This window comes from Stenella coeruleoalba, assembly GCF_951394435.1.
Source record: "Stenella coeruleoalba genome assembly, chromosome: 14".
Classification (NCBI taxonomy): Eukaryota; Metazoa; Chordata; class Mammalia; order Artiodactyla; family Delphinidae; genus Stenella; species Stenella coeruleoalba.
This window is the reverse complement of record NC_137160.1, coordinates 39,342,749-39,366,232: the sequence shown is the minus strand read 5'-3', so window position 1 is coordinate 39,366,232 and position 23,484 is coordinate 39,342,749. Positions and strand designations below refer to the sequence as shown.

Here is a 23,484-nt window from a genome sequence, read left to right as displayed (position 1 = left end):
TGAGTCCTCACTTAAGCCTCCAGACTTTGCCGCCCTCCGATGCGGGTTCTGCACAGCCCTCCCCTCACCTCGGGCACCTTTCCTGGGCCTCCAGTACCTTTCACTCCACCCCCGGAAGCCGGCCCCCGCCTGCCCACCCGCTTCCACACTCACACTGGGCCGGGCAATTCCCGCCCGTGGGTTTGGCCCGCCTCTCCACACTTGAGGCAATGGTGTCCTGGGATGCAGGCCCCTGGCGGAGCGGAGGAGGTGCTTTTGCTTGGGTCACACTGGAGCTACCGGGTCCCGACGGTGCCCACCTGCCACGACCTTATTAACCAAACTCATCGGTCCCCAATCTTTTTCCTCTTCCACCTTTTGCTCAGCCACATTCTCAGAAACGCCGAGCACACGCCCCACTGGGGAACAGCAATTGGGGAAGTCTCCTTGCAAACGCCCCGCCCCGCACACTGGGGTTCCTCCACGGAGAGTGAGGCTCCCGGGCGCTGCGCTGGGCTCGGGCAAGGGAGAGTCGGCGGGGAGGATCGCCAGGTTCCAGGATGCCCAGCAGCAAAAAGCAATTCATTGCATCTTGCATCAGCCTCTCCGTGGTACCGTAAACGAGAACTTTGTGTTCCAAGGGTCTGGGGGTGTCTCCGTGGACTCCGTTGGAAAGCAGTTAAAAGAGACAACCACTGGCACGCCCTCCCCCTGCCCCCAGGTGGGAAAAGGGCAGAAAGCAGTGAAACTCCAAGAGTCAGCGAGCCCGGGGCAAGCCCGGCCTGCCGGGAGAGGCGCCGCCCCTCGGCGGGGACGCGGTGCCACTGGCTGGCCGGGAGGCGCGGCCGGGACGCGGCGGGGCGGAGTCGCGGCGGGCGGGCCTCGGCGTTTCCCCGGCGCAGCCCACTTGGACTGCGCGGCGCTCAGGCCTGGGTCATGGCTGGCGGGGCCGAGCAGTCGGGGACCGAGCTGCTGGCCTTTGCGCAGTTCCTGGACTCGAGCCCGCAGCCTCTCGCCTACGGGTACGGCCGGCGCAGCCTGCACGAGCTCCGGGCGCGCGAGTTCGGCCGCCTGGCAGGTGAGACCGGCGGGGGCAGCTGCGCCGGGCCTGCCGGGAGGCCGTGTGGGACACGCGGTTTCTAGAACCGACGTGGAAGGAACTTTTGCTCCCGGCGGGAGCGGCGTTACCTCATTAGGGACCCATTTTGAATCGAAAGACCTGGAGGGATGTGTCCACGAGCTCTCTTTGTGGACGCGACTCCCTGAGGTCCCATCTGCAACCCCGAGACTTCTTGCTCCTTAGACTTTCCAGGGATGTAGGACCAAAGTGGTCCTTTGCCACCTGTCTCCGCTGTCTGCGAATAGGGCTGAGGATTCTTTTTGCCTTCGCTTGCCATGAGACACCCGGCTCTAAAGTTCCAACTGGAACCGGGGTTGCAAAATGCAGGAATGCCAGGCGGCCGTGACTGTTCGTGTGATTGCCCGGGGACGGGAGCGGTGCACGGGCGGCCAGCTCGCGGGGTTGGGACCGCGACTCTGCGGGCGCGCGGGTTGGAGACCGAGGGGCTGCGGCCGCCGTGCAGGAGCTTCCCGAGGCTGCGCTCCAGACTCCGCTGGGATGGCTCCCAGCAGTTTGTATTTTCGAAGTCTCATTTTTCTCACTAGTGTAGGCAGAACAATGCCTCGGAAGTCCAGCTCGCTGGGGTACCTGAAGAATTAGCAAACCGTGCAATTTGAACTTTAAGTACAGGACGAGCCAGAACATTGGATGTGAGGACCGGGATCTTATCGTGCCTTCGAGTTCCTCAAGGCGTAACAGGCAGGTTAACTTGGAAGACAAACTTGATCTGGCCAGTGGTCCTCCCAACCCACTGCTGCAGGGCGGGAGGGCGTTCCGCACCGGGTCGGGACTCATCCTTTTCCAGCAACCTTCTGTGAGGGGCTTCACCAAGCCTTAGAAGGGCGTGCTGTTTGAACTGGGAGGGGTGCCGGGTAAGTGGGCAGGTCGTGGCGCCGGGCACTGGGATTTGAGGTGTATTTATTCTGTCGTGGTGAACAGTTGGTGCCGCTTGCCTGCTTGTGTCAGAGCAGCAACCATGATTCATGTTTCAGTTATCAGGTAACTGACTTCAGCTCTTTGGGTCATTTTCTCATGTTCCGGAACGTGATTCCCCCCCCCCCCCCCCCCCCCCGCCTTTGGGAGCTTTAAGGGCTGTGCGCTCCTCCTCGAGTCGCCCCGTCTGTACTGAAGTAGGGAAGCTCAAGGGAGGAGACAGGGGCCCTCTGGCAGCCTCTCTTCACTCCCTCTCTGATCTTCCTATTGCCCATTCACCTGCTGGAGACAGTGCCCCCTCTGTCTGTCTGTCTCTCTCTTTCCTTTTCTCTCTGAACTTTTTTGGTTATAGAAACTTCCTACCCACAGAAATAGAGACACCTATAGAATGAATACCCACAGGGGCAGAGGACTTGAGAAAGTCTCCCCATTCTTTTTAAGCAAATCCCAGAAGCTGTTATAGTACAGTAGGTAATTATTTCAGCATCACTCCTCCTTCATCCCCTAATCCCCTCCAGCTCTCATCCCTCACACCCATCATTGGCTGACCTCTCCCCTCAACACTACCCTGGGAAAGTAGAAACTAGATCCCTCCTTGTTTCCTTCTTGTCTCTCAGAGAACAGCACCCTTTTCCTCAAATGTAAAGTTTAGATGTGATAGCCAGGATCCCAGGCTGGCCTTCAGTGCCCTTTAACATCTACTGTAATTGTGACAGTGTTCTGTGATTATCTACCTACCTACCTACCTATCTATCTAGTACAATTTCCCAGCATTTCCTCTACATTATGCTTGAAGTAGACGTTGTGGACTATAAACTCACCCTTACCGCTGCTGGGAGTCTAGGAACATAGCCCCCTCTTTTTTCACACAGAAACAAACCAACCAGAAGGAGAGCAGGGAAAAACAAGCAAACCAAACCACAATAACGTAAGATTCACCTCCTCTTTCTATCCCTGACCCCTACCCACCCCCAAAGTTTTCTTGCAGGTTTGAGAATTTGTCTGGTTAAATGGTTGCTCTGGATAATTAAATGCTTAACCTGTACGTGCTGAAATATTTTGCATAACCCATTGGATGGGAATGTCCTTGTTTTGGTGAAGGGAGCATATTGATTACACAGTTGTGGTTCAAGTGGTTCTTAAAGCCTCTGGGTGCTGACTGATGGTCACTCACCCTGCATGGAACCAAGAACTGAAGGTGCATGAGTCAGAAGAGACCCTGGAATTCCCTTTCTTGAAGACCTAATGCTGATTGGTTTGGGGGTCGTTTGCCTACTTCTTCTAATAGTGACACTAATGCTCCCCATGAGCGTCTCCCTGATGCTGGGTGGACAAATGCCTTTCTTATGGTGTGGTACCTTTCTATTTCTGAATCTTTAGTAAATGAGAACATTATTTTAAAACTAATTTTTTTGGCTAGGTAATACATTTAACATGGTACCAAATTCAAAAGGTGTCAAAAGAGGATGAAGAATGCCCAGGGAGCACCCCCAACTCCAGTTGCCACCACTATGGCCACCCCAGAGTCAACTGCTGCCCTTTGTGTCTTGTTTGCCTTTCCAGTGCTCATCTATATTTATATGTGTGTGTACATGGGTAGTTTTTTTTTACATAGTTGAGCCATAACATGTCTTACCACCTGACATAGTTAATATTTATTTGTTTATGGTCTTTCTCTGTCATTATCATACCAGCTTCTATTTTGACTGCTGTTATGTCCCCAGCACTTAGAACAGTGCCTGGAACACAGTACATGCTCAGTAAGTATTTCTTGAATATAAAAACACTCAATAAGCTAGGAATAAAGGGAAATTTAATCAACCTGATAAAGGCCATCTACAAAAAAACCACAGCTAACATCATACTTACAGGTGAAAGAATGAAAATTTTACCATTAGGATCAGGAACAAGGCAAGGACGTCTCTTCTCACCACTTCTATTCAGTATTGTGCTAGAAGTTCTGTCCAGGACAATTAGGCAACAAAATGAAATAAAATACATCCAGATTGGAGAGGAGGAAGTAAAGCATCTCTACTTGCTGAGAGTATAATCTTGTATACAGAAGAGCCTAAAAAATCCACACACAAAGCTATTAGTACTAAAAAAACAAGTTCAGGAAAGTTGTAGGATAGACGGTCAGGATACAAACGTCAATTCAATTTCTATACAGTATCAATGAACACTATGAAAGTGAAATAAAGGAAACAATTCCCAAAGCATCAAAAAGAATAACATACACAGCAATAAATTTATCAAAAGAAGTATAAGACATACACTGAAAACTACAAAATATCATTGAAATAAAAGAAGACCTAAATAGGGCTTCCCTGGTGGCGCAGTGGTTGAGAGTCCGCCTGCCGATGCAGAGGACATGGGTTCGTGCCCCGGTCCGGGAAGATCCCACATGCCGTGGAGCGGCTGGGCCCGTGAGCCACAGCCGCTGAGCCTGCGCGTCCGGAGCCTGTGCTCCGCAACGGGAGAGGCCACAACAGTGAGAGGCCTGTGTACCGCAAAAAAAAAAAAAGACCTAAATAAATGGAAAGACATCCTGTATTCATGGATTGGAAGACTTAATATTGTTAAGATGGCAATACTCCCCAAATTACCTACAGATTCAATGCAATTCCTATCAAAATCCCAGACAGTTTTTTGACAAGTTGATCCTAAAATTCATATGGAAATGCAAAGGATCCAGAATACCCAAAGCAATCTTGAAAAAGAACAAAGTTGAGGGACTTCCCTGGTGGCGCAGTGGTTGGGAATCTGCCTGTTAACGCAGGGGACATGGGTTCGAGCTCTGGTCCAGGAAGATCCCACATGCCACGGAGCAACTAAGCCTGTGTGCCACAACTACTGAGCCTGTGCTCTAGAGCCTGCGAGCCACAACTACTGAGCCAGCATGCTGCAACTACTGAAGCCTGTGCGCCTAGAGCCCGTGCTCTGCAACGAAAAGTAGCCCCTGCTTGCTGTTAACTAGAGAAAGCCCATGTGCAGCAACGAAGACCCAATGCAGCCAAAATATAAAATAAAATAAAAATTACTGAAAAAAAGAGAACAAAGTGGAAGGACTTACACTGCCATAAAAGTAAAGGTAAGTAAGATTTACATAAAGTTATAGTAATCAAAACAATGAACAATGTGGCATTGGCCTAAGGATAGATACATAGACCAGTGGAGTAGAGTTGTAAGACCAGAAATAAACCCATACATCTATGGTCAATTTATTTTCAACAGGATGCCAAGACTATTAAACAGGAGAAAGAATAGTCTCTTAAATGGTGTATCCACACACCAAAGACTGAAGTTGGACCCCTCTTCAACACTGTATTAAAAAATTAACTCAAAAGGGCCAAAGCCTAAATATAAGAGCTGAAAGAATAAAACTCTTAGAAGAAAGCATAAGTATAAATCATCAGGACCTTGGATTAGGCAATGGTTTCTTATGACCCCAAAATTACAAGCAACAAAAATAGACAAATTGGACTTCATCAAAATTAAAAAAATTTTTTTTTCAATGGCTATCATAAAGGAAGTGAAAGAACAACCAACCAAATGGGAGAAAACATATGTCCACACAGAAACTTGTATACAAATATTCATAACAGCATTATTTATAATAGGCAAAATTGGAAACAACCCAAATATTCATCAACAGATGAATAGATAAACGAAATATGTGGCATATCCATGCAACGGAATACTATTCAGTCCCAAGAAAGGAATGAAGTCTGATACATGCTACAATATGGATGCACTTGAATTATTATACTACGTGAAAGAAGCTAGACACAAAAGACCACATGTTGTATGATTCATTTATATGCAATGTCCAGTGTAGACAGATCTACAGAGGCAGAAAATAGATTGGTGATTGCCAGGGGCTAGGGCTGGGTGGATCTGGGGAGTGAGTGGTAATGGGTATGGGGTCTCTTTTGGGGATGAATGAAGTGTTCTAAAATTAGATAGTGGCCATGGTTGCACGACTTTACGAATATACTAAAACCACTAAATCAGAAACTTTAAAAGGGCAAATTTTACAGTATGTGAATTAATCTCAATAAAGCTTTTATAAAATAAATGAAAAATCCATCCTGCACAAAACAAAAAATATTTGTTAAGTGCATGAAGAATCTATTCTTATTGTATGTTCTTGAAAACATATCTTGGAGTTTGTTCCATGTCAGTACTAGATGGCTGTATTCAAATTCTTTATTTTAAATACATGTTGATAGATATTTAAGTCATTTCCAACGCTTTGCTCTTACAGACAGTGCTGCACTGAATGTCCTCACTGACAGACCATTTCACAATTTATAAGACAGATTCCTGGAAGACAAATTGCTAGGTCAAGGGAGTTTGCATTTTTAAAGCATGAGCGATATTGCTAAATTTCTGTCCATAAAGAAGTTGCACCCATTTACCCTCCTACCAGCCGTGTAACAGCGGACCTGTTTCCCCACACCCTCCCCCATACAGTGAGTTATCCTTTTGATCTGGGGCAATCTGAGTGGTAACGCTTGGTATCTCACTGTCATCTAAATTTACCTTTCTCTGCTTATGAGAGAGACTGGAAAGACCACAGCCATTCCCAGTCATCTCCGAAGCTGTCACAGCTGTTGTAGGGTTGAGGACTTTGGAACTCACTATGGAAATGTAGAATCAGGGCTTGACAGCCTGGGAAGCTGCGCGGAAATTCCAGAAAAGGGTGTGTGTCATAACATGAAATAGCTTTGCCATCCTGAAGCATGAACGTCCGCTGGGCTTCTCCTCTGTGCGGGCTGCTCTCCCAGGTTCAGAAGAGAGCTGGTTCATCAGGAAGGCTGTCAGGGCTCTAAGGGTCATTAGATGTCGAAAGTGCAGTTCTTCCATTGCTCATGCCTCCACTTGAATTCAGAAGCGCACATCAAGGGGGAGAGGGATGGGGGAGGGAAGGACTGGGAGTTCGGGGTTAGCAGATGCAAACGAGTATATACAGGATGGATAAACACCAAGATCCTACTGCATAGCACAGGGAACTGTATTCAGTATATTGTGATAAACCTTAATGGAAAAGAATAAGAGAAAGAATATTAAAAAAGAGCATGCATGTCAAAAGGCTGGGAGAAATCAGTGGCCTGGTGTTACGTCTAAACACATCATATGGGCGCTGGTCAGGTCACACAAACTAGATCTAGGTGAGATGAGTGGAATACCTCTGAAGAATAATCCCAGCTTTATTTTGTGTTTTCTTTCAGGAACTGTCTATCTTGACCATGCAGGAGCCACGCTGTTCCCCCAGAGCCAGCTTACAAGCTTCACTAAAGATCTCATGGAAAATGTTTATGGTAAAGAAAAACACAGCATAACTGATTTTGCACTGAACGTTAGCCAACTACATTCAGCTAATATATCTATGCTTAATAAAATGTCACATTAACAGGCGGGGACAGTGCTGAACACACAAAGCTGAGTAAGCCCCGTGAGAGAGGGGGTCAGGCAAGCAAGCACCCAGGGTCAGTCCCTGTAGCACATGTGCTGCTGGGTGGGGGGGACTGCCTCAGGGACACACAGGTTACTTCCAGAAGAAGGGGTCAGTGGCAGGAAGGGCACGGGGTGCTGTGTTTGGTGGTGGGATGACCCTGTGGGACCAGCACAGTGCAGAGGGTGGGACAGCAGGAGGAACATTCATTCGTTCATTCATTCACCCTGTAAATGTTTATTAAGCCACTCTGGTGTTGGGGGCATGGTGTTGTAATGGGAACAAAGTAATACAGTCCCTGCCTTCATGGACTGTGGTCTAGTAAAGACAAGACCTCAATCAAGTGATCGCCAAATAAATGTTAAAAAAAAAAAGAAAAGAAAAGTAAAGTAGTGTAAAATGTAAATAAAGTAAATTATCAATTGAGCAAAGGGCTGTGACCAAAAGTCCCCGGCACTACGGGGGTCTGTATCTGCAGAGTGACGGTGAGTTGGCAGCGTGAGTGTCACAGAAAGCTTCTACAGGAGTGGGGCGGATGCTAGAGGAAGAGCAGGAATTCACTCGGAAAAGAGGAGAGGGCAGATTAGGCAGGAGGAACAGCGTGAGCCAAGACACTCCAGCCCAGAACCAGGGAGGGGAGGAGAGCGGTGCAGATGTGAATGGAGAACTGCGGAGGGGCAGCATACAGTTAACTTCTTCCACCTGGTATGGGTTTTAGTATCTATAAAATAGCTCAAAGGATAGGGCCCGGAATCTTATCTATAGCCCTTGAGGAGGAACTAAATGTTCTTGACTTTGTTTAATGGCTAAACCATTATTATTTTGTCTTGCTTGACTTTTCCTTTCTTACTGCATTTTCTCACTTCCCTGATTAAATTTACTGTTTGAAACTTGGGGAAGGCTGGGTCCTATGATATTTTTTTTGCTTAAATTTTGAGAAACTGAGGGAGACGATTTTGGAGGAACACAAAAGGAGAGACTATAGGGCTTCCCTGGTGGCGCAGTGGTTGAGAGTCCGCCTGCCGGTGCAGCGGACACGGGTTCGTGCCCCGGTGTGGGAGGATCCCACATGCCGCGGAGCGGCTGCGCCCGTGAGCCATGGCCGCTGAGCCTGCGCGTCCGGGGCCTGTGCTCCGCAACGGGAGAGGCCACAACAGTGAGAGGCCCGCGTACCGCAAAAAAAAAAAAAAAAAAAAAAAAAAGGAGAGACTGTAAGTAGTGACCCAACGGCTTTGTCTTTGTAACCTGCCAGGTAATCCTCACAGCCAGAACAGCAGCAGCAGGCTCACCCATGACACGGTGGAGCAGGTGCGCTACAGGTGAGCAGCAGAGGCGCCAACTTGTGTGGCACCTGTGGGTGGATGGACTTCCTGCCACCTGCCCACATCCCACAGATCTTCTGAGCTGGTTTCAGGAAGATCACGTTCAGCTAAATGGCCACACATGCACGCTGACAACCATCAGGGTCAGAGGACAGGAAGGTGAGGCTGAGCAGGTGCAGAGCGGGGCCGGCCAGAAGCACAGGTAGGCACCTCTGAGGTGCCCAAGCTGTTGTGTGTGGCTCTGGGCTGGTGCCAGAGTTCCTGGGGGCCAGAGTGACCCAGGTTCCTAAGTCTTCTTTTCAGGGAGAAAAAAAAAACGCTTTCTCTGTTTTTTTTTCTTTTCGTATTTCAGATTTAGACATCTTGTTTTTTCAGTTTTCCCCCCTTTACTAATATTTGCACATAACAAATTAATTAGTTTTTGGCAAATAATTTAGGTGGTACCTAAAGATATTTGAATCTATACAATTTCAAATTATTTCCAGTTTGAAAATGATACTCTTTTGCTATAGGGCTGCCCGTATTAAAAGCAGTGTTAAACAAGTTGATGATTGAAAACTTGTTATGATAGAGCCAGACAGTAGACCGAGAAGGGGTGTTTTCAACTGAGTTTAAAGTAGTTGTGGATTTTTGTCTTCTCCATTTGGGGGTGGGGATTTGGGAGGCTGGGTGATTTTGCCGGTTTGCACCCATTTGCCATCTCTTCCCACAACTTCCTCTGCCCCTGCCCTAACTTCACCATGTGGCAAACCCTATCTGGCTTTTTCCTAGCTCTTAAGGTAGACAGATGTCGTATTTAGTTGAAATACAACTAGCTCCAAACATTTAACACTGGAGGGAAACCAAGGAGTTCCGTGATGCTATGCCTCTTCCAGAATCCTGGCACACTTCCACACCTCCCCAGAGGACTACACTGTGATTTTCACGGCCGGGAGCACTGCTGCTCTTAAACTGGTGGCAGAGGCTTTCCCGTGGGTGCCCCCAGGCCCGGAAAGCAGCGGGAGTCACTTCTGTTACCTCACTGACAGCCACACGTCTGTGGTGGGCATGAGGGAGGTCGTCGCGGCCATGAACATCACTTCCATCCCAGTCAGGCCAGAGGACATGTGGCTGGCGGAAGAACAGGATGCTACCGCTGCCAGCGACCCCGACGGCCAGCCTCTGCATCTCTTCTGCTACCCAGCTCAGAGTAACTTTTCCGGGACCAGGTACCCCCTGTCCTGGATAGAAGAGGTCAAGTCCGGGCGGATGTGCCCCGTGGGCGGGCCTGGGAAGTGGTTCGTACTGCTGGATGCGGCTGCCTACGTGGGCACCTCGCCTCTGGACCTGTCGGTTCACCGGGCAGACTTTGTCCCCCTCTCCTTCTATAAGATCTTTGGCTTCCCCACTGGCCTGGGCGCCCTGCTGGTGAATAGCCGCTCAGCTCCTCTGCTGAGGAAAACCTACTTTGGAGGAGGCACGGCCACTGCATACCTTGCAGAAGAAGACTTCTATATCCCCAGAGAGTCGGTGGCTGAAAGGTAACCCGGCGATGGGAGTGGCCGCTGGAGCTCAGCAAGGCTCGGGTCTGGCCTATGCCACCTGTAGGATGGTGCAAGGGAGGTGCTGGGTGGCAGGGCCCGGATCCGGGAGTCAGAGGTCAGCTGGAGCTGCCATAGCGGGCTGTGAACTCTGCCCTGTGTGTGGGCTTCTCCACAGCTGTGGGAGGATGAGGGCCTGCAGGGAAGGGCTGCGAGCAGAAGAGATGAAGGCCTTCCAGGGAGTGAGGAGGATGGGCCCCAGGCCTTTTGCCACAGCACTGACATGAGGGGGCAGCAACTGAAGCAGTGATTTAAAAGGATGGTACCATTTGGAACAGGTGTGCATACATGTTGACAGCATAGCTGTATTTCAGCAGCTAGTATCAGCTCAGCTTGGTGTCTAGTCAGCAAGAGGAACCAGTTATATCAGAGGCCACCAGACTCGGGGGCACAGCTAACAGCAGCCTCTGTGAGCCTCCCAGGGGTTACCAAGGAAGTTTGAGGGCTGGCAGCTCCTTGCCTGGGTTTGTTGGTCTATGTGTCATTCTCAGGGTGCAGGGGAAGGTGGTGTGGCTCGTGCCCAGGAATCCCCCAGATGCCAGTGGCTGGGGACCGTAAGGTTGAAGGTATGAGAGGGTGAAAATGGCAGCTGACCCAGGGTTCTGCTGGGTCCAACAGTGGGAGATACCATGAGGTGGGGGCCAGGAGCTGGTCACTCTGCTGGTGCCTGAGAAGGCCCCGGGGCCTGTATGGGAAGGTGGCTCAGATGCCCCGCAGACCCAGGTGCAGACTCAAGGGTCCTGCAGGTAGGCGCATGGTCCCGGCAGTAGAGTCATAGTCTAGAGTGTAGGTTCTGGAGCTGGATCGTTGGGGAGTGAATCCTGGCTCCACTGCACACTGTTTGTGGGAATAGGAGCCTGTGACTTGATCTCTGCACCTCATGTTTTTCCTATAAAGTGCATCTTTAAAAGGATACAGTTCTTTAGAGCTAATATAGGTGAAGCACCAAGGTTGAGTTGGCATCAGTAGGCTATGAGGCTCTCTGATGTCTCTTTCATTTAGGACTTCTCCAGAGTTGCGCGATTCTAAAACAGGAAAGCTAATGTAAAACCTTTTGAATCCAAGTGTGATAACGTAGCATATAATATAAGCAAGTGAGAAAAGAATGACAGGCACAACATCATGTAAATTAAAGGCAGAACAAAATGACAACCCAAACTTTATTTAGTCAGTAGGGGCACCTGAAGACCTAGAGGAGTGGGGCAGCTCATTACAGGCACGGCATGCGTGGGCTGGGCTGGACCGGACCTCTTGCCTTCAATCTGGGTGAATCGCCTTATAGCAGGTGCCGCACCAGGATTCGCAGAAAGCTGAATGTACTTATTTACCATTAGAAGCTTCATGTTTTTCGTGTGAACCTAGCACTAGAGCTTGAGATTTAATACCGAGCTCAAATGTTTCTTGAACATGCATCTGAACTCTGTTCTTAACCTTTTCTGTTTTATAACCCAGTGAGAAACAACCCCTGATGGAAACAAAAACATCTCCCTTTTCTCCTAAGAGTCTGTTAATTATTGATCAATCAATAATTATTTATTATTGATCAATTAATAACAGAAGCCATTATTGCCTAATCATGTTTAATTTATTAAGGAGTCATTAGTTACTAACTTATTAATGGTCAATTAACTGTCAACCGATTCATTATTACTTCTGTATATCTATTAATTACCATTAGTTTTATAAGGATATTAACATTCCGGTAATGATATTTTGAGCAACTCTTATCCCTAGAGTGTTAAAATACAAAGCACGGTATTTCCATTGAAAACTTCAACTTGCATAAAGACTGCTGTTTGTCACCACCCTTTGTGGGATGCTTGCTGGGAACTCCTCGCTGTGCCCCAGGCTTCCCCCTCACTAATGAAGCAGCCAGAGGCGTTTTATCAAAACCTAGGCCCCATCGCCACTCCTCTCTGCTCAGAGCCCTCCGGCCACTCGTCTCATCCAGGGTGAAGCCCTCCGCCTTGCTGTCTTGCTCCTGGCCTCACTGACCTCCTTGCTGTTCTGGCTCTACCTGCTCAGGGCCTTTGCTGCACCCTCTCCCTGGAACTCTGTTTCCCTCCAAAACTGTTTTCAAAAATGAGCAGTTTCCTTCGCTCCCTTAATTCCACTCGGTCTCTGCTTGAATGATCTCCCTCGGAGAGGACTTCCCCTGACCATCTCATCTAAAGCAGCCGCCAGCCCTCCTGCTTAGGCAACTTCATTGCACTCGTCACCCCCCGGCTTGATGCTTATTTGGCTTCCCAGCATGTTTGCTGTTTGTTACTCCTTGTTTCTGTGCCCTGTGAAGGCAGGGATCCTACCTGTCACGTTAACTGCCGTATCCTTAGCACCTAGAACAGTGCCCGGCATGCAGTACATGGACAGTAAAGATTTGATGAGGATTTTGTCTAAATGAATAATTATAAAATGCAAATATAATTATAACGATAATCAGGAAGTTTATTGAGAGCCTTATAATAGCTGTGGTCCTATAGACTTCATAATCATAGGCTCTTGTCAAGAACCTCGTGGCTGCACAATTGATCTGACTGGATTGATGCCCTGTCAGTGGTGCTCTCTTGGGGTCAAGGGCAGCATTTCCAGAACCCACAGCACTTGAGGTTTTGTCAAGTCTGAAGTCTTCCAAGGTGGTGACTGTCTTTCAGGGCCCTTTATCACCACTGCCAGCCCATCCCAAGTAAGCTGCAGACCAGGTCAGGCCCAGAGGCAGCCGGCATGTCTTGGTGTGCATGGCCCTCTGTCTTGAGAAGGAGAGGGGAGAGCAGCGTTGTATAAGGCAGCAGAGGCAAGGTCTCCATGGATTCCGGCTAAGGCTAGAGTCAAAGCCCCGTTGTCACATATACAAAATGCACACGGAGGAGTTAGCCGCAGCTTGACCTCGTCGCCCTCACCACCGTTACAGATTTGAAGATGGTACCATCTCCTTCCTTGACGTGATAGCGCTGAAACATGGATTCGATGTCTTAGAGCGCCTCACAGGTCAGTGGACCTCTTTATCTGTGTGGAATTTGCTTCCTGTTGCCCGTGTCCTCGAGGGAGCCCTGGCCTGGGTGGGATTCAGATAAGGAGAGAGTCTGTGCAGGTGAGCGGCACATGGCAGCTCTGCACCGATGCAGATGAAGCTGATTCTAAAGAACTTCCAGAAATGACTTCTGAGGCAAGAGCAAGAAACTGGACCTTTTTTTTTGGTCGGTTAAAAGAACATTTTAACAAGTGATAGACATTCCAAATCCAGAGATTAATAACCTCACAGACGCAGAGGAGCCCTCCTTGGTCCCTGCACTGGGAATGCTTACAGATCCTGAGGCCTTATTTAGCTCTTACCTTGCTGGGTCTTCCCACAGGGGAACTTTATGATGAGCCCACTTTGACCACGAAGGAGCTTATGCTCAGAGACGTTGAATGCCTTCCCCAGGACCAGGGAGCTGGAACCTGGGAGCGCTAGGGTTTAAACCCAGGCAATGCTAAGGTCTAACCCTGAGCCCCCAAACACTGTCTCTTCTGCTGGCCTTTGCAATGATACATGTTTTCTTTCCTGACAAGTGCTTGGGGTGTGTGAGCAGGTGGGGGACATTCCCCACAGGCTAACACACAGATGGATGCCACTTCCCATCTTATGGGGCTTGGCACAAGGCACAAGGCTGGAAGAACCTCTGTCTGGTGAGCCATGACTCCTCACTCCTGCTGCGCTCTGGACGCTCCTGTCAGAGGCTAAGCTTCTAGAACTGCTTGTACCGTCCACATGGGTATGGGGTCATGGTGAACCAGGGACGCGGCTTAGCAGTTAGGCAGCCCTCTCTCTCTCTCTGTCTCTGTCTCTCTCATCATAATAAGAGGACCCTTAGGTCCTCAGCCTAGGCCTAAAACTGCGGGCAGACAGAATTCATAGGAGGGCTGTCGTGACGGTAATGCAGGGAGGTGAGTGGGCATCATCCAGACAAAGGGGAGATAATCAAGATAGACATTGAGAAATGAGCACTTTCTCAAGGACAGATACTAGCAAGGTATCCAAACCACAAGTGAGAGGGTCTGACACAGCCAGGGCCACCTCTGAAGGCAGACTGACAATATCAGCCCCACAGTAAGGCAAACCCTGATTTTTCCTACTTAGTTAGGCTCTTTTTTAGAAAAAATTGTGGTGAAATCTATATAACATAAAATGTACCAGTTTAGCCCTTTTAAAATATTCAATTCAGTGGCATTAAGTATATTCACATCGTTGAGCAACCATCGCCACTATCCTTCTCCAGGACTTTCATCATCCCAAACTGAAGAAACAGTAACTCCCCATTTCCCCTCCCCCAGCCCCTAGTAACCTTATGTAAGAGGAATAATACAATATTTGTCCTTTTGTGTCTGGCTTATTTCACTTCGCATAATGTTTTCAGGGTTCATCCATGTTATAGTAAGTATCCTTAACTGCTTTGTATAATATTAAAATGATTTAGGGAACTTCCCTGGCACTCCAGTGGTTGGGACACCGAGCTGCCACTGCAGTGGACGCAGGTTCGATCCCTGGTGGGGGAACTAGGATCCTGCATGCTGTGAGGTGTGGCCAAGAAACTAAAAAAAAAAAAAAAAAAAAAAAAGATTTAAAAATTAACGTAAACAAACAGTAACAGCAAAAAAGAGATACATTTAAAGACAAAATTGTACATTTTTGCAATCTGTTACCAAAGGGTCTAAATTATCTGAATGCTTAAGTAACATTTTTTTTTTTTAAAGGAAGATGACTTCCCATTTATTGGCTGCTATAGTCTTTCAGTGATATAAGCAGTTATACGCATGGGGTAAAATAATGTTGGGCCATTGTAAATTGAGGTGAAGTAACCATTTCATCTCTTCTCCATGGTCTAGACATTGCTTCCATGTCTAAATGTCCTGTGTAAGCAGGATTTCATCAAGGCACTTAGAGTGGATTTCTGCATGGACTTATTAAAGCATTGATTTAAGAATTTCACTGTTTTAAATAGCACTGAGGCTCATACCTCTGCGTCAGTCATCTTACGTGGGGCAAATGATTTCACGTGTGACGAGGTGGAGCTCTTTGTGTAGTGAAGAGTTTTGGAGTCGGAATCTGTGGCTCCGGGTGAGGGTGCTGTAGAAACAGCCCTTTCCATACACCTCAAAAACTACGTACCAGCACGGGCTCCCGGGAACAGCTTGCTATTGCCGAGTTTGCAAGATCTCTTCTTGTTATTCCTAATACTCTTGCAGTTAATGCTGCCCAAGACTCCACAGATCTGATTGCAAAATTAAGAGCTTTTCATGATGAGACTCAAGTTAACCCAGAACACAAAAATCTAAAATGGATTGGTCTTGACTTGGTCAATGGTAAACCCCAAGACAACAAACAAGCAGGGGGGTTTGAACCAACCATAGTTAAAGTTAAGAGTTTGAAAGTTGCAACTGAAGCTGCAATCACCATTCTTCAAATTAATGATCTTATCAAATTATACCCAGAAAGCAAAGACAATAAGCATAGAGGTTATGAAGATGCTGTTCACTCTGGAGCCCTTGAGGACTGATCTGATTTCTCTGATTTAGGACAATGTTAGATGCAGTTTTCTTGTACCTCGAGTATTACACATTAAAGTGCAAAAAGCTGGAAAAAAAGAAAAAAGGAAGATGACAACAATTCCTATGGAAAAATTCCGCAGAAGCAGCAGTGGTAAACTGTCGTTCGGTACCAATGACCTAATCATTTATCATGTGGGCAGTACCATGAACTATTTACAAGTATTTAAAATCATTAATATGAGGTCCAAGTTTGCCAGTTATAATGATCTCATTTTCTTAAAAATGAGATAGTGAATTTTACATAGAGTTCATGATCCCCTTTTGTCTTCATAACTGTTTTGAGGTGGAATGGAGAACATCAGGCAGCACACCTTTACCCTGGCTCGGTACACCTACGCCGCCCTGTCCGCCCTTCGGTACCCCAACGGAGCCCCTGTCGTGCAGATTTATAGCGACTCTGAGTTCAGCAGCCCAGAGGTTCAGGGTCCGGTCATCAGCTTCAACGTGCTCGATGACAATGGGAACATCATTGGTTACTCCCAGGTGGGTTTTCTTTTCATCTTGCTGACCTGTTCACAACAGAATCACTCTTGTCTGGAATTCTGAAGCCTTTCTGAGCCCTGAAATTTGCAGTCAAGGCCTCTGGGCCCTTGCAATAGCCATGATGAATCCTGTGCACTGTTGGAGAGGCCACTGGTCCTTCCTTAGAGGCTCTTTACTCTTGTTCTAACAAGCACAGCTATTTAGTTCTTCAGCCCTCCTTATTTAGCTACAGGTGATCAATTTCAAATGGAAAGAGAGAGGTCGAGTCTCTGATGGCAGTGGTAGGGGACAGCTGAAGCTTGCCAGCAAGGGAAGACACCCTAAGGTAGTGTAGACAGAACAGCCTGTCTGATGTCGTTTCATGTACAAACAGCTTGGTAGCCCCACTGATACATCAGACCATATCATAGTGTTACACAAAATTCTGGGCCTCTTACCACCATTTGTTTGCATGTTGCTTGGAACTCATAACTCTTTTTTTATTTAATGAAGTAGGAATGATGTCCTTAGTAGCACAAAAGCCCTTATGTCTGCCATAGTTCATCCGTATTATGAGTTCAAAGGATTTGGTAGATTGGTTATAAAGTATTTTCTGTAGATATACCCTTTGTATGTATTTTCCCATGAAAACAATTCAGGTTTGGGAACTGCTTGGATCCTTACCACAGCTGAGTAAGCTGGTCACTGCCCAGTACATTAAGAAATCTAGAGTCACACTGAGCACTCAGACATGGCCCTAGGTGGTCAGCAGATGGGCTGTCACACACGGGGCATGGGGAGCTCAAGGCCCTTCTCAGAGCCCGGGTTTCTAGAACTGCCGTGAGGAGCAGATTTGATCATCACATAAGTTTGGAAGATAGTGCTCGTCTTCCCTTGAAAGCCACTATCTCCACACACCTTTGTCAAACCCAGAATTTCTCAAACAAAATCCATTTCTCAAGGAATCCTGTCCCCACTTCTGAATAGCCATAAACTCACTGAGGAACCAACTTGAGAAATATTCTCTGGGGGAAATGTTGGTTCTCACTGGTGTCCACGGGCCAACACTCTACAACCATAAGCTGTCCCTTGGGTGAGTTGACTGTGAAGACCCCAGCCCACACTACCCCTCACTTACACAGCCCAGCCCCACTCAGAAGCGGGCGATTGTAAATGCTTAGAGGGATGGTGGAAAATGCATCGGGGCCAAAGCTTTGCCTTCTCAAATATGTTATTCTAGGTTATTGGTACAATAAGTTTCGTTCTCAAACCTAAAATAAGTGTATGTTTTCAGGGGTGTGGAGGAGGGCAGACAAGCGACCATGAAGTGTGCTGTGGCAGGCATGTTACCAAACTCAGGCTGGGTTGCTCACCACTCAAAAGCTAATAATCGAGGGGCAAGCGTCAGTAGAAAGGAAAGGTGCTTTATTCAGAAAAACTGGCAATCTGGGGAGAAAGTGGACTCATGTCTGGAGACCAACTCCGAAGATTCTGCTCAGCCATGACAATTTTTAAAGGGAAAAAGGGGAAAGAGTCTCAGTTAATCATTAAGGTAGGAGATCAGATTGTCATCATCTTTCCATTGTGTGCAGACCCACTGACTTCTGATCTTCGTTTGGTACTGTCTTGTCCTCATGGTCCACCTGCAATTGGATGTTCTCTTGCCCCTGTTATCCGCCTGCAAATTTGCTAACAGGGAAGCTGTTATTCTTTAACTACTTAATTAGAGAGTCAGTCATTCTTTAACTACTTAATTCTTCATTCTTACTCCTTTTAATCCAGGAAAGGAATCCTGGTTAAGCAAGGCACTGTGTACATTCAGTAGAGCAGAAGTCCGGAGTTAGGTTAAATGTTACCTAGTGATCTCATTTTTACAATTAAGGTCTGTCTGAGGAAAACAGAAATGAACAAACAGAAAAGGGGCAAAAGAGCTGCTTACAAATCCCCACTATCAGACATCATTACATTTCTATGCGAATAGGAGTGAAGGTCCATCTTCTGTAACTGCTTCATGCTGAGAGAAGGTGTCGAGATCTTAGAGTGAAAGACGTCGACATGGGTCTGTAGCATCTCTTTGTTGACAGTTTTAGTTGCCCGCTCACATATATGGGCAGAGCAAGCTACAGTTATTCCTATGCCCACAAAGATATAGATTATTACAAGCAATGGCATTAATCCCATTCTTTCATCAGACACAGAGTCTGTGACTCTCTTGCCCTAATCATTAACTGCTCAAGCCTTTTCTTTTGTGACTCTGGGAGGCCTGGGAGACTTCAGCTTCTCTACAAATAAGAGGCAGCCTTTGTACTTGGCGGGGGGTGGTGGGCCCACAGGGTTCTGCTTGGACGAAGCAGCGGTGAAAGAACCCCCCCCCCCCCGTTTGCCAGAGAAGCCTCAAGAGGAAGACTCCCCCTCCCCCTCAGGGAGCCTATCTGGGTGCCTGGCTGACTTCACCAGGACCTTCATTCTCCAAGGCATCGCACAGGATGGGTTTCTCCCTCTGTGCCTTTGTAGAGGAAGCTCATCCTATGAGTGGAGGCCGAGGCTGAGGCATGGCCAGCTGTGCCGGCCCGGGAGAATCTTGGGTTTTCCTGGGCTCCTTCACATGTGGGAATTCCACAGGGATTTGGGGGGCCTTCAGAAAGATCAGATGGCGTCATGGCTGGGTCTGGCTTCTCTTTTTCAAGGGATGCGTGAAAGAATTGAGCCTTCTGTGAGAAGATTTTGGGTTCTTGTTTTTGACATCCAAATCTCCGAATTGCATTCTCCCCTCTGTTGGAAGTCAGTCTACCCAGTGGTTAAGAGGGTGGGTTGAGATTTGGACTGCCTCTTGCTGGCTCTGGGAGCTTGGGTGAGTTAATGTAAGCTCCCCAAGTCTCCGTGAAATGGGGGTAACAATCTTCCCTGCTGATAGGTTGTCACGAGAATTAAATGAGTTACAATACACAGCCCCTTAGCACTGAGCTGGTATGAAGCAAGTGCTCTATTGCACTGTGGTCAGGCCGGTTTCTCACCCTCCCTGGATGCAGCACTCATCCTGCCCCAGCAGCCAACTCCTTCACCTGGCTGGGCACTGGCCGAGCCTGTGTGGGATTCCAAAGGTCTCAGGGTGAGAGGAGATGAAGTTGTGATGAGAAATTAGTATGAAGGGTAAGCGTGGCCGAAACAGCCTCTTCCACCCACATGCTCTTCTAGGTGGGGTCCCTGTCTCTTCCCCTTAGAATCTTGGCAGGTCTATGACTCACTCATAACCAACAGAATGCTACAGAAGGTGACACTGCTTGGCTTTGGAGGTTGGGTCAGAAAAGGCCCCGCAGCATCAGCACTGCTCCCCGGGGCATTCACTTTTGGAGCCTCGAGTTACTGTGTAAGAAGTTTTACACTGAGCGGCCATGCTGTGAGGAAGCCAAAAGCAGGCATGATGGTGACTGTCTGCTTTGACCCCTTCTGGCTTGGAGGCCAGACGCATACATGAGAAGCTGAGTCTCCAGGTGATTCCAGCCCCAGACGTCATGTCGCTCCCAGCCTTCTAGTCTTCCCAGCTCAGACAAGCCAGCTCCTCTGGGGTTTTTCTGAATTCCTGACCCCCCTGTAGCCGTGAGCACAATAAAATGGTTATTGTTTTAGGCCGCCAGGTTTGGGTGCCTTGTTTTGTGGCTGTGGTAGCTGGAATAGTGGATACGGGGTGGGTGGGGGAGACTTCTCATTCAGCTTGGCTGGAGTTGGGGTCGGGGAGTGAGGGGCTTTCCTAGGGGCTGCCCCTTGAATGGAGACCACCTGATCCTGGAGGTGGAGTAGGCCAGACCCAGTGGTGCCGCCAGGTCTCACCTCAGAGAGCAGGGAACTCCTGGGATTTCACCAGCAGAGGTGGCTTCTTTTCACTCTGACCATCCAGGGGAGACGGCTAAAGGGAAGACAGTGTAGTTCCCATAAGGGTGTGTGGGAGGTAACACCGCTGCGCTTGCCTAGCGGGGAGGCCAGGCTGACCACCTGGTGACCTGTGTCTGTGTCCCCCACCTGTACTTCCCAGGGAGAAAAGTTTCAAAGGCTTCTCTGACTGGGCAAGATGTGTTTGTTTCCTTGAATGCATTTAGGGCACTCCCCCAAGTTTAACCTGAGTCACCAGGGCTGAGGACCCTCACTGGGCCCCCAGGCCCTTGGGAGAATGGAGCCCTGGACCCACAAACAGAAGAGCTGGGATAAACATCCCTCGTGCCAGCTCACCTTTGAGTCTTGTGACTACGAATCACCTGCCTAGCTTCCAGGGGACGGGAAAGAGCCTTGGAACTTCTGGATTGAGCAGCAGTTAGTTCTGTGATTCAACCCAAAGTCTGAAACATTATGAAAGCAAATCGATAACCCACAGTGTCAACACAGTAATGTTTGTAGCCTGGGCTGGGAGCTGAGGCAGAGCTGCTCTGACTGGTAGCTCTGCTAAGTCCTGCTCCGGGAATCTACCCGGAAGCAGAGGATGCCAGGGAGCTGCCCCACGTCCCAGCCGCCCTCAGATTTTATTTTTGTGAATCTCCCTTGAAACATGTGGGCTCTTTTTTCAAAGATTAATTTACTAAAAATATTTTTTAACAATTGAGATATAACTGATGTATAACATTGTATTAGTTTTAGGTGTACAGTGCAGTGATTTGATATATATGTATATTGCGAAATGATTACTACAGGTTTAGTTAACACCCGTCACCACACATAGTTACAAATTGTTTTTCTTGTGATGACGGCTTTCAGGACTTACTCTCTCAGCAACTTGTACATGCGCCATGCAGTGTTGTTAACTATAGTCACCATGCGGTACAGTACATCCCCAGGACTTATTTTTCTTAGAACTAGAAGTTTGTATCTTTTGACCACCTTCACGACCCCCATCCCTTGCCTCTGGCAGTCACCAATCTGCTCTCAGTGTCTATGAATTTTGATTTGATTCCACATGTAGATGAGATCATACAGTATTTGTCTTTGTCTGACTCATTTCTTAGCAGTTTTCATTATGACTTAGCGTATTTCATTATGACTTAGCATAATGCCCTCAAGGTCCATCCACGTTGTCACAGATGGCAGGATTTCCTTTTTTATAGCCGAATAATAATATTTATAAATCACATATTTTTTATCCATTCATCCTTTGATGGATACTTAAGTTGTTTCCATTTGTTGGCTAGTGCAAATACTGTAATGAACATGGGGGTGCAGATATCTTTTCAAGACAGTGATTTCATTTCCTTCGGATAAATACCCAGAGGTAGAATTGCTGGATCAAAGTTCCAGCAATTCATTCTATTTTACATTTTTTTTTGTTTGTTTGTTTATTTATTTTATTTTTGGCTGTGTTGGGTCTTCATTTCTGTGCGAGGGCTTTCTCTAGTTGTGGCAAGCGGGGGGCCACTCTTCATCGCGGTGCGCGGGCCTCTCACTATCGAGGGCCTCTCACTATCGCGGCTTCTCTTGTTGCGGAGCACAGGCTCCAGACGCACAGGCTCAGTAGTTGTGGCTCACGGGCCCAGCCGCTCCGCGGCATGTGGGAACTTCCCAGACCAGGGCTCGAACCCATGTCCCCAGCATTAGCAGGCAGATTCTCAACCACTGCGCCACCAGGGAAGCCCTATTTTACATTTTTTAAGGAACCTCCATACTGTTTTCCATAGTTCCTCACCAGCTTACATTCCCACCAGCAGTGCACGAGGATTCCCTTTTCTCCACATTCTCTCCACCTCCTGTTATGTGTTGTCTTTCTGACAATAGCTGTTCTAACAGGTGTGATATTAGATGCTCGCTATTAGATATTTGAGAGCTGATGTCATTGCGGTTTTGATTTACATTTTCCTGACAATTAGTGATGTTGAGTACCTTTTCATGTACCTGTTGGGCATTTGTGTGTCTTCTTTGGAAAAATGTCTGCTCATTTAAGAAATCAGATTGTTTGTTTTACATGTGAGCTCTTAACTTGGAGTTTGGTGTGAATTTGATATCTTTCACTTTTCTCAGGCCTATGTTTATAACCCAACTGGATAAGATTTAATTATCAGTAACATTTTATAAAATGTATTTAGTAAACCTACGATAGATCACGGCCCCTTAGAGCAAAATTCCAAGCTCATATTTTCATTTTACTGTTAAGAAAGAGAGGTCCAAGTGTGGATCTGAAACTCCTTCCCAGGCAATCAGAGTAAAACTGGACACTCCTAACACTGGTTCCATGTCATATATTAAACCCGCAGGTGGATAAAATGGCCAGTCTTCACAACATCCACGTGCGAACCGGCTGCTTCTGTAACACTGGGGCCTGCCAGAGACACCTGGGGCTAAGTGATGAGATGATCAAGAAGCATCTTCAGGTTGGTACTGGATCGTGTGGTCCAAACGCTAGCCAGCAAACCCCAGTGGCGGTGCCTCTAACTTCATTAGAGGCTGGTCGTGTGTCTGGGGTCAGGGCTGGATCTGCGAGCTCATTTCTCTGAGCCCACCCTGTGAATGTGTAAAGAAAAAGGGTCAACAAAAATAGAAACCACTTCAAGATACTATGTCTCTGGCAGTCATTTTTTAGTTTGAGGGCAAACATTTAGAGGCAGAAGAGGGTTTTTTTTTTTTTTTTTTTTTTTTTCCAGAAGAGGGCTTTTAACAGGGGTCAAGCAAATGTGAAAATGTGCTCGTACACGCAGAGGGCCCTTAGCTAGTTCAGTCCTGCCAGCGCGAAATCTCCAAGCAGGAGGTAGCTCATGTCTGGGTTGGGTGAGGAGAGGAACTCTTCTACGGGGCATTCTGCATTTCTCAGGTCCCCTCTCTTCCTGCCGCTCCTCTGGGCTGGTTTGTTACTTCAAGGTACAGCCTGTTTTGAACCATTTCATAAGAATGGTTTGAGTGGCAAAGAGCCCTTCTTTATATCAGAATAGTTTCTAACTTAAGTTTCTTTTGGTTGCCACTAAATATTGAATATATTAAATCCCAACCAACTGTGAACAATGTTTTATTTAAAAAAGGAGGGGGGAACTCCCCTGGTGGTCCAGTGGTAAAGAATCCACCTTACAATGCCGG

General features: G+C 47.5%; 1 protein-coding gene across 1 annotated transcript in view; it reads left to right on the top strand.

Moving 5' to 3' along the window:
• Nucleotides 1-906: 906 nt before the first annotated feature.
• MOCOS (molybdenum cofactor sulfurase) overlaps nt 907-23,484 on the top strand; it is a 57,657-nt gene continuing 35,079 nt past the window's right edge. Inside the window, exons 1-7 of the mRNA XM_079942652.1 lie at nt 907-1,057; nt 7,267-7,356; nt 8,743-8,809; nt 9,688-10,332; nt 13,301-13,377; nt 16,262-16,461; nt 22,671-22,787. Coding sequence (XP_079798778.1) covers nt 916-1,057; nt 7,267-7,356; nt 8,743-8,809; nt 9,688-10,332; nt 13,301-13,377; nt 16,262-16,461; nt 22,671-22,787 — 1,338 coding nt within the window. The 5' untranslated portion in view covers nt 907-915. The remainder of the gene's footprint in view (nt 1,058-7,266; nt 7,357-8,742; nt 8,810-9,687; nt 10,333-13,300; nt 13,378-16,261; nt 16,462-22,670; nt 22,788-23,484) is intronic.